Raw genomic sequence first — 11,212 nt, forward strand, 5'->3', positions numbered from 1 at the left:
GTAACTGATGCAAACCCTCTGACGTAGTCCTGATAGTCCTGATCCAGGACCGCAGAGTCCACCTGGACCAGCACCAGCAGGCTCCTGATTCCTCCTGCTGTCAGCTCGCTACAAGGCAACAGGTTTGTCATCAGTCTCTGGTCCAGAGTCCAGACCAGATCCTACACTTGGTGCTTCAAGTCCTAAACAAGCCCTGATTGGTCTGATGTTTTCAGGAAGTGAGGAGTTGATTGGCTGAAGCATCATATTTTATTTTCTTCTCTGAGGAGAAGATCAAACATCACAAGTCGTTAGCGTCAAAGTTAAAGTCCAGTTTGTTTGTTTATTTGATCAAAGCAGGTCATGTGTCCTCACCTGTCATCTCAGGTGAGTTCATTAAATTCATAAACCTTTTGTTTCATGTGAGAACTGGACTGTAGACCCTGAACCTGCTCTGTGATGACACCTGGTCCCTTCCTGTACTCTGACTGACTGACTGACTGACTGACTGACTGACTGACTGACACACACACACACACACACACACACACACACACACACACACACACACACACAGTGACTGTTCCTTTATTGTGTTCAAAGTTGACTGAGACAAAGTGTTTCCTGGTTCTTAGTGTTGATGCAGCATCATTTCATTTTCTGTAAAAAACAAAAAGGTTCATGACTCAAAATAAAACTTGTGAATGTCAGTGATTAAAAAGTGATCATCAGCTGTGTCCATCAGTCCAACAACCTCACTCTCAATATGTTGATCCATAAAAGCAGCTTTGGCTTCAAACGTCCACAAACACGAAAGAAAAACCTGTGACTGAAGACAGAGAGCAGCACCAACACTTCCTGTATGCAGGCAGTCACTTCTTGCCCCCCACCCCCCCACCCCCCCAACCCCCCCAACCCCCCCAACCCAGAGAACTGAGGCTCCTACTTGAGCCCTGTTTTTTAGCTTCCATCTGTTTTACATAAGTCATCTGAATCAGCTGTGATGATTCTCTATGAGGTTCTGCAACCTCTGTTTCTCTGGAGTTTTATTCTGGAGGGACATCCTCAGGAAGTGATGTCACACTGAGTCTGACTGTGAGGAGGAGTTTTGACTTCAGTGTGATCAGTGACTCTGCTGCAGCTCTACCTGCTGCTTCACACCTGCATGCACCTGTCCCCTCACCTCACACAGTGTTTGTGTCTCTCCTTTACCCCATCACACCCTGCTCCCCTCTCTGGAGGCCTCTCAGACTGAACCTCAGGTGACAGGTGTGTTTCCTGGCTCTCACTGGGCGGGCCGGTGGTCGGTGAACCTCTTCAGATGGTAGCGCAGCACCCCTTTGGTTTTGAAGGTCTTGCCGCAGCTGCAGGCGTGCGGCCGCTCTCCGGTGTGGTCGAGCTGGTGGACCCGCAGCAGCGAGCTGGTGAAGAAGAACTCTCCGCAGGTGATGCAGTAGTGGCTCTTCTCTCCAGTGTGTTTGGACCTCTGGTGGCTCAGCAGCGACCCTGACGTGATGAAGCTCTGGCCGCAGTCCTGGCAGCTGAACGGACGCTCGCCGGTGTGGATCCTCTCATGGGCCCTCCAGGAGTTGTGGTAGGAGAAGGACTTCTCGCAGTACGAGCACTGGTACAGCTTCTCCTTGGTGTGACTCAGCCGGTGCATCTTCAGGTAGTGGGCGATGGTGAAGCTCTTCCCGCAATCGTCACAGGTGAACGGCTTTTCGCCCACGTGGAACAGCGTGATGTGGGACCTCAGGTGGGACGACTGGGTGAACCTCTTGCCGCAGGTGGTGCAGAGGAACGGCCGCTCTCCGGTGTGGGTGACCATGTGCGACTTGAGGTGTGGGGACTGGGTGAACCTCTTCCCGCACTCGGTGCACTTGTAGGGCTTCAGTCCGGTGTGGGTGCGGTTGTGCAGCTTCAGACCCTGCAGGCTGGAGAAACACTTGCCGCACTCGGTGCAGTGGTAGTCCTTCACGTCCTCGTGGGTCCTCTGGTGGCAGTGCAGGCCGCTCTGCAGCTTGAAGCCTTTGCCGCAGGTGGGACATTTATGCGGCTTCCTGTTGGAGTGAGTCACCTGGTGGAGCTTCAGACTCTGGGGGTTGCTGAAGGACTTCATGCACTTAGGGCAGGGCAGCAGCTTCTGGTTCCTGTGCGACTTTCGGTGAAAGTTGAAGCCCTGGTAGGAGACGAACATCTTGTCGCAGACTTTGCAGTGGTAGCACTTCTCCCCCTTGTGCGCCTCGAGGTGTTCGGTGAGCTCGTCCTGCTCATCGAATCCGTCCCCGCAGAACCAGCACTTGAAGGGTTTGGTCCCAGAGTGCGTCCTGTGGTGGGTCTTCCAGTCCCTCTTCAGAGCAAAGGTCTTGTCGCAGTAGGAGCACCGGTAAGGCTCCTTGCGGTCGTGGATCTGCTGGTGGATGACGAGGCTCATCAGGGTCGGGTAGATCTTCCCGCACTGCCAGCACTCGTTGGGTTTCAGTCCTCGGTGGATCCTCAGGTGAGCCTCCAGGTGAGACCTCTTGTAGAAACCTTTCTTACATTCAGAGCAGTAGACCATCTTCCTGCCAGTGTTTGTGGGCCGGACATGCCTCGGACTCTGGTCACAGAGGTAAGGGTGATTGTCTGTTGGAGAGGTCAGAGGTCAAGTTACAGCTCCTGCTCCAATTCAAACTTTATTTCAAACTCACAGGAGGTCCAAACAAGACAAACAAGATAAAAACGTCTCTCATTTGTCTCGACCTGCAGGAAACATAACATTTTATTAATCTATACATTCTTCTGTCTGATCAATATCAGTTCAGATTCTTACCCAATGACAGGAAGTCCCGCCCCTCCAGCCACACCCTGCAGTCGGTCAGTTTGACAGACAGCTTCTTGAGGATGGGATATGATTGGATCTCCACGTCTCCATCAGGCTCCGTCTTGATCCGAACGTCTCTGAGTTCTTCGGCTGCGTCCTGGAACAAAAATGTGTCAACGATCAGCTGATCTGAAACGATCCACACTTCCTGTCACCAGTCAGTCTCTGTATGACTGCCCCTGGGCCGAGAGCAGCAACTACACAAACATATTCATTATTGTTCTCAAACTAAAACTAAACTGTTTCTACATTCATGTGACGTCACTGCAGCCTGACAACACAGGTTGTCCTGACGACACAGTTGTAACTTACCTGAGCATCACAGGGTTGAGGTTACACAAGAACTATTAGAAAAGGAAAAATAGAAAAACATGCTACATGATAAATAGGCTTCAGATAGACCCACTGATCAGTGATTGGTATTGATCAGTGATCGGTCCTGATCACAGCAGCTTTAATTGGTGATATCTGTGATAGTGAAACAGATGTTCAGATGTCTGTCCTCAGACCTCACCTGTCTGTCCCCACCTGTCTGTCCTCAGACCTTACATGTTTGTCCCCACCTGTCTGTCCTCAGACCTCACCTATTTGAAGCACATAGAGCCTCTCATGGAGGTGGAGGTCTCTCTCTCTCTCTAAGGCTCTGAACCAGTGACGTAATGATCCCTCTGACGTCATCGCTTCTGTCTCTTCACTGCTGTGTTTTTTGAATGGAGTCTGGTGGCACATCTACAGGCTAGCTCAGTTAGCTCAGCTGTGCTAACAGCTCCGGTCTGACGGTCTGCGGTTACCGGAGGATCAGCGGGTGTGTCGGTGTGTTTACCGGTGATGTCGTGTCGGGCTCCATCCCGCCGCTTCGGCCGCCAGGTCCAAATGTAACGGATTGGTTTGAAAGTTGAGAGACTGTTGAGTCCCGGAGCCGAGGAGCAACTTCTGCTGCTGCAGCTGTGCACTTCCGGGGAAGAGTTCACCTCCCATCACCCCCCCCCCCCCCCCCCCCCCAACAACACCCAACAGGGAGAGTGGGAAGGACAGGAAATGACTAACTACAACACTACCAACTACTACTAACTAGTACTATTACTACTACTACTACTGATAATGATAATAACTATGACAATATAATTGTAACAACAATAATAATAACGGTGATAAGTGTGATAATACTTACAAATAATTGTAAATAGTAACGTTATGACATCAGAGTGACAGTAAAGACTCAGGTGTGTTGTTGTAACAGCAGGTTAATGTAGTAGCTGATTATATTCTCACTTTATAAACTACTGTATGACATCATCAGCTCAGTACAGGTGAGCTGACAGGTGTCAGGTTAATGTGTATCAGCACTTACTCTGACAGGTGAAGTACCAGAGCACATGAGGAGGCTGCAGTAAACACTGAACAGCTGATTCATTCATTCTTTCACAGCAGGTAATGAAGCACCTTAGCACCTGTCCAGCTCTTCACCCACAGCATCACATGAAGACCAGCAGTCTCCAGGCCTGAACCACATTGTCTTGGTCTGGGACAAATACACAGCTGGTTTTCATGTCTCAGATTTCATACTGTTTCCATGGAGACGGTCTGACAGTCTCTGTGGCCTTTGGTTTAATGAGCTGAAACAAACCTGCAGCTGATCCAGAGGGAAACATGAACTTCCTGTCAGTCCAGCTGAATCAGTGCACATGCTTCAGATGTTGATGAAGGCAGGTGGAGTTGAACATGTGATCTAAACATGATCTCAGGTGATCAACAGTGTTTGTCATCAGCTGGTTTATAAAGTGGTGTCAGACCAGTCTGTGGTGGTCCGGATCAGTCACTAAAATAAAGGCTGACTCATCTGACGACAAACATCAGACACCTGACCAGACTAACTAATACCAATGTTACCATGGTAATCAGTGACACCTGCGCTAAGCAGTAGCACCAAACAAGAAACAGGAAGACATGGCTCATGTGGTTTGCCAACATGGAGGGAAGTTTTTAGAGACTAGACACCCCCCCCCCCCCTCCGAATCAAATTTTTATTTTTTTCACTCTTCCCTGAATTTTCAAAGTAAAACTTCCTGTAACTGTTGAATTATTCCTAAAAAGACAACCATGTTCTGCTGAGGGTAAACTGAGCTCAGAGGTTGGATGTGGCTTGATTTACCCTGAATTCTTTGTACCACAGTCCAGCTTAAGATACTCAAGAACTAAACTGCTTTGTTCAACAGATGAATTCAGACTCCATCTCTCTGAAGTCTGTTCTATCTGAGCCATCTCAGGACAAATCAGCTGAAATAAACAGTTAATAACATCAACCTTTATTAAAACACAAGAAAGTTTACATGAGCAGACCTGTGGGGTCAGAGTTAAACAGTGAAATCATTAAGACTATGTTGATTGAGACAAGTCTGCTTCCTGGTCTCTGAAGTTGCTTCAGTCCTTGTCCCAGTATGAGCAGACCACATACTGGAAACGAGTGCAGTGAACTGGGACGCAGCTCAGACACTCACCAGCTGTCCTCAGACTGCAGCCAGGAGACATCCTTCAGTCACTCACCTGTGGACACACCAGGTGACAGTGGATCAACTTAAACTGAAACAGTGCCTAAATAATCCAACTCAAGGTCCCTCTGCTGGCTTCTGGAGCTTTCAACTGCATCTGGTTTCTTCACCAAACTCCATTCAAAAAGCCCAGCAGTGAGAAGACAGCAGTGCCGTTGTCAAGGCGATTACACTGAGACTGATGATGTCACTGCTTTGCAGGCCGACTTTCTTTTTTTATGAAGCTATTCTTTGTCATGTGACCTCAGTTAGTCTGCTGTTCTGGGATCAGATCAACGCTTCGGTCAGTCTTTGTCAAGGCGCCTCCGCTCTGAGAACACACTGCCTGGCGGGGGCGCTACAATTCGGCCTTTTGTTTACATCATGTCCCAGCAGACACTAGCCCCACCCACTCTGTGACATCCCACTACCTTTGATGACACTCACCATCATCTTGCAGTTCTGACATCACAGCCTCATCTCCTGCAGGTCACTGAAGTCGATCTGTCAGAGCCAATCACAGCAGTGTTAATGAACTGGTGCACACTCACCTGAAGGACAGGCAGATTCATCCTGAGTCAGAATACGCTTCAGTCCGGTTTTGTCACGGCCCCCCTCCTCTGTGAACAGACTGCTGGGGGAGGGGCTTCAGTCGGCCTTTTATTTCATCACTTTCAGGCAGAGCAACAGGTAAATACACACCTGTCCTGTGGGTGTGGTATGTTCAGTGGCTCTTACCCATCAATCCCAGTCTGTGTGGTTGTGTGTGGGGGGGTGGGGCAGAGTCAGATCACACAGATCCTGTCTTGGTCAGTCCACATCAGGTCTGCTTCCTGTGGAGGTGTCGAAATGACAACAGGTAGATAAATATTTGTGTTCTGCCTCACTGAGCTCTATCGTTAGCGTCTCCTCGGGATCCTGCTGTAATAATGAAATTAGTCTGCAGCTGTTGTGCTAATCAACACAATCACTTCAAGTAGAAAGGCCAAAGATTCTCTGGTTCTCTGTCATGTGACAGGAAGTTAAAGGCATCATTAAACTATTGGTCAGAATTAAAGCTAAAACATCAGTGCTCTCTGACAAACTGTTCCACAGGTCAAACGATCAACTGATGATAAATTATCCTTCATTTCGGTGATAGTTTTGATCAGTTACATCGATTAAAGGCTCAGCTCACCTAAATCCACACAGCTCACTGGAGGCGAGTTCATTTAGTTCTCAGTTTATTAGAAACACCTTCTACTGAACCAATGTGTCTCCACTGTGTGCTGGGTCACTCAGAGCAAACTCAGTCAGAACAGGCGGGAACCAACGAGCCTTTCATAAACCGTTTGAGAATGAAGAGCAGCTTGACGTCACCTATAACCTGGAGTTAAACGGTGATTTCAGCCCGGGAAAACAGCCGTCGCCTCAGGAACCATTACAGGACTTTAAATATAAAACGAGTTTGAGTTGTCCTGGTGCTAGAGAAGCGCTAACGTTCAGACCACAGCTAACATGGTCCCTCAGGTCCAGGTTTACCTGCCCACACAGTCCTTCAGAGTCCGGACTCCAGCTCAGGTTTAACTGATCCATCATGGACGGCTAGTCAGTGTCCTGAGGGTCTGGACCACGAGCTAACAGCTAACGCATGTTAGCTTCGCTGAAAGCTGCGGTCCCTCGGTCAGAGGGAAAGCTTCTGCGGTTAGCTTTAGCTTGGAGTGAAAACCAGCGGCATTATGGAGATCGGACTGATCTCTTCTACTCACCCGAAACACCTCACTGTCCTCGGTTTATCGACGTGTTCTCCTCGGGACAGCTCCATGTTGCTCTCCGCTATGACCCAGGTCCGCCGAGCCCCCGCCATGATGTCTTTATGCAGCTCACCGACCAATCACAGCGTGTCTTTAAACACAGCCCACCGACCAATCACAGCGTGTCTTTAAACACAGCCCACCGACCAATCACAGCGTGTCTTTAAACACAGCCCACCGACCAATCACAGCGTGTCTTTATGCAGCTCATCGACCAATCACAGCGTGTCTTTAAACACAGCGTGTCTTTAAACACAGCCCACCGACCAATCACAGCGTGTCTTCTTCTTCTTCTGTGCGGTATATGAGAGGCCCAGGAGAGTTATCGGCATTGATTCAAACATGTGAGCATGTTAAGGAAGCTTTTCTGACACTAATCAAGGCGAAACTATTACTTCCAAAACTGCTATTACTTAAATTGCACGATGAAAGTGCACGTTTCTATTTCCCCACCTTAATACACACCCTTGTTTTTCAGGCCATCCGTGGGGATAAATCCTGAGAGAGGCACTGCACGGTCAAAGTCTTGGAAAATGAGGAAGGTTTATGTCAGAATCCAACTATACAGTGTTTTAATAAGTCAAATCACAACATCCCACAAAGATCAATGAATCTTTACCAGAAGTGACGGAGCAACGGAGCAGATGAAGAAAAATCCACCTTCAAACTGCCAGTAATCAGCTGGATCCTTGGAGCATCTGGGGGAAGAAATAACAGCCTAAAGATGTTGTTTAATACTTTTATCATATATTATTATTATCATCCCCATATAAGATGTTTTACCCTCCTCTTCCCCTTTTAAAAATGTGCCGCAGTAACACGTTTACTCAGAGTACATCACCTTTCATCACCAGCAGTGAGGGACCGTTTACGTGCTGACGTCACTGCAGCGTCTCCTCGCCGGTCTCTGGAGTTTCTGTTACCGGTAGAGTTTATTGCTGCTCTATCTGAACACAGTTAATGTTGTTGTTTTCTTCATTACAGTGACTAACTACCTGCTGTACATTTACACTGAGCAGTTCTGCTCCAGCACCCACAGCTCTCTGCTGCTTATAGCGACTTTCACTGTTTAGAACTGATTGTTACTTTAGCTTAGCAGTTAGCTCTGGCTTCTCTCTCTCTCTCTTGCTCAGTGTCTCAGACCAACAAATTAACTTGTTCATAAGAGTGTTGTGTTTCTGTATCTTCAGAATATGTGATTGTGATGTTTATTACAGCTTCAGTGATGTCTGCTGTCATGCTGCTAACCGGAGCTACAAACAAACAGCATGTTAGTTATTCCTCACAGATCCCTGAGTCTCTGGAACATGGGGAACAATGAGGAACTGGCTGATGCCCGGCGATGGGAACCATGAGCGGGAGGCTGGAGACAACAGTCCAGACCAAGCGGCAGCTGCGCGGGAGACTTCTGCTCCTCACTGTGTTTCCTGGTCCTCTCTGTCTGAGTGAACAAGTGAGTACAAGACAGTTTCACTTCACTCATTCACTTCACTCATTCACCTCTCATCAGCTGGTTTAAGCTTTAAACCAGCTGACAACATTAACACATACTAGCAACACACAGTAAAATTCATTTCCTATCATTTACATCTCATAATATTTATACTGCATTTATTTTTGCATATTCATATCTATCATCATAATTTATTATAACCACACAACAGACCTAATATGTTTGAATATAAAGAAGTTGTATGATCTAAAGGAATTGTCCTCTCACATGTTTGTCTGTATCAGGACCAGAAGTCCAGTCTAATCTTCACCAATGATGGACCAGCACCTGCCTCTTCTTCTGCATCTGGCCTCATCAGTCAACAACCACATGACATCAACACCTTGAGGTGTGATCCCTGCACATGACAGATGTTGTCTATACTGTGATCTCCTGCACATCCCCAGGCAGAGTTTATGTTCTTACAGCTGCTTTCACACCACTGCTGTGTGTGCACTAAACTCACACACAAATATTAACATTAACATGTGAAACCTCTCTCTCTCTCTCTCTCTCTCTCTCTCTCTCTCTCTCTCTCTCTCTCTCTCTCTCTCTCTCTCTCTCTCTCTCTCTCTAGGTGACAAAGAAGCTGCTGGTGCTGCTTCTGAAACAGTTGCCTTGGTTACCAATGTTGGTGTGTTGGCTTTCCAGGATGGCGGCCGGATTGATGACGCCACATCTTGGAGGTGGACCCCCGGAGGTTCCTGTTGTCTCATTGAGGCACAGCGGTCCGAGCTGGAGGGGAAGCACAAGATGCTCAGCCTGACTGTTGCCAAGGTGATCCAGAGGATCTCCTGGAGGAGTGGAGGCTCCACTGTTGGAGGAGGACACATGGGGCGGAGGAGACGCTCCTCCTCATCCAGGATCTCCACGTCACCCTGGACGTCTCTTACCTGGATTCTCTCTGCATCCAGGACACATGGAGACACAGAGGAGCCTCACCTGCATTCAGGACCCAGCAGGTGCAGCTGTACAGAGACAGGTAGACTGACAGAGGGCGGGGTCAGCCTTCAGGTTTCCACCTTCACCACTTCAGCCCAGGTACATGTGTGTGTCTCAGAGCTTGTGATTAAGTATATTCTGTATTATCATTTCATGCAAACATAAAATTCATTTTTGATCCAGAACCTTTTTCCTCAAGCCAGTGCCAAGTACTTCCAAGCTCCTGGCAACACCTGCCAGACAGAGCAGGAGGAAGAGCGAGTTCTTCCTCCCAGAGACCAGGAGAGGCAGCGACGGGGAAGAACACCTCCTGTCCTGGGAAGGAGAGTCTCCAGAGGTGAGATTCACTTCAGATATCACTGTTTCCTCTAATGAATATTTCACATTAAAACTGCATTAATTTCAACAATTTACAATCAACTGTAACTGACAAATTAAAACTAGAACACAGTTGTGAATGAAGGTGCAGGTGAACTTCACTGTCACAAGTTTGCATCATAAAGAGGTGGATAAATCTTATTTAGTAACAAGTATAAATTATAGCAGAGATGTAAAATAATCCTTCATAGCTCAGTGAGGACGGAGCAACAGTCTGACAGGTCGACTGGAAGCTGTTGCAGCCGTCCATAAGTGATGGAGGGAAGGAGCCGTTATTCATCATCAGTCTTAGTGTTAGAAAACATTTTACACTGTGGTTTTACAGTTTAACGTTAGCACACATGCTAACTTCAGCTACAATAACAAGTTACTCCTCACATATATGATATTAGCCTGTGAGACTAATGTAACAGTTGAGTGAGTGAGTGATTGAGTTTCCTCCTTTCCTCCCAGTGCATGCTGGGATACATTCCAGTACTTCTGGAGTTTGAATGTTTGATGTGATGAAAAAAAGTTTGTTACATTTCATCCAGAATCACAAAGTTTGAATGTAGAAGTCACATAAATGTAAAACTAATAAGATTTACCCTGAAATTACAGAGAAGATCTTTAAATTGTTAGTGTGGACATTAACCTTTATAATAACAAGCTTCATTTTTAATTACAGATAATTACTGTCATTTTACATAGATTTGTATGTAATTTAAGAAAGCAGAAAAAATACTGTATAAATAGAACAGTAATTTGTCTTTACAGAAATGGGAAATAAATGCAATTATTATTATTGGCATAATGCTTAAAATAGAAGTTTGGTTGTTAATTCACAGATCATTTCTGTCATTTTACAGATTTTTGGTCACAAATTTTTTTTTTTTTTTTTTTTTTTCCCAGGCTTTTTGTGCCTTTATTGATAATGCAGTAGAGAGACAGGAGATGGGGAGGCAGAGAGAGGGGGAATGACATGCAGGTAAGGGCTTGTCTGATGCGGGACTCGAACTGGGGCCGACTGCAGCGAGGACTGGAGCTCCACACATGGGGCGGATGCTCATCCAACTGAGCAGAAAATTACTGTTAGAGTTATTTTCCGTATAATTAGGATTTCTTTCACAGTGCATGTTAGAGAACCACTTGATTATTTTTGATAATATTTTTTGTTTTTATTTGCATTCAGTATTTAATGTTCATGCAGACTACAACACTTGTGATCTTTTTTAAATGACTGGAATTTTGATTTATT

General features: G+C 46.7%; 1 protein-coding gene, 1 long non-coding RNA gene and 1 other non-coding gene across 3 annotated transcripts; all 3 read right to left on the reverse strand.

Moving 5' to 3' along the window:
- Window positions 1-904: 904 nt before the first annotated feature.
- On the reverse strand, window positions 905-3,795 carry LOC130178901 (zinc finger protein 664-like). Its single transcript, XM_056391516.1, has 3 exons — window positions 3,666-3,795; window positions 2,792-2,939; window positions 905-2,604 (listed from the first exon to the last, which is right to left on the reverse strand). The coding sequence occupies exons 1-3, from the start codon at window positions 3,687-3,689 to the stop codon at window positions 1,265-1,267; spliced, it is 1,512 nt and encodes a 503-aa protein (XP_056247491.1). The 5' UTR covers window positions 3,690-3,795; the 3' UTR covers window positions 905-1,264.
- A 1,332-nt stretch (window positions 3,796-5,127) lies between these two features.
- Window positions 5,128-7,268, reverse strand: LOC130178956 (uncharacterized). The gene is made up of 4 exons (XR_008829208.1): window positions 7,119-7,268; window positions 6,109-6,203; window positions 5,818-5,874; window positions 5,128-5,386 (listed from the first exon to the last, which is right to left on the reverse strand). It is a non-coding gene; the product is annotated as an uncharacterized LOC130178956 (long non-coding RNA).
- Window positions 5,652-5,764, reverse strand: LOC130179540 (small nucleolar RNA SNORD89). The gene has a single exon (XR_008829299.1). It is a non-coding gene; the product is annotated as a small nucleolar RNA SNORD89 (small nucleolar RNA).
- Window positions 7,269-11,212: the final 3,944 nt, after the last annotated feature.

This window comes from Seriola aureovittata, chromosome 12 (genome assembly GCF_021018895.1).
Source record: "Seriola aureovittata isolate HTS-2021-v1 ecotype China chromosome 12, ASM2101889v1, whole genome shotgun sequence".
Lineage (NCBI taxonomy): Eukaryota > Metazoa > Chordata > Actinopteri > Carangiformes > Carangidae > Seriola > Seriola aureovittata.

Coding starts and splice junctions, on each gene's coding strand:
- LOC130178901 (XM_056391516.1), bottom strand. CDS start 3,689: ATGGAGCCCGACACGACATCACCG. Junction 2,940..3,665: donor AGCCCGACACGACATCACCG/GTAAACACACCG, acceptor TTTTTGTTCCAG/GACGCAGCCGAAGAACTCAG. Junction 2,605..2,791: donor GCGGGACTTCCTGTCATTGG/GTAAGAATCTGA, acceptor CCTCTCCAACAG/ACAATCACCCTTACCTCTGT.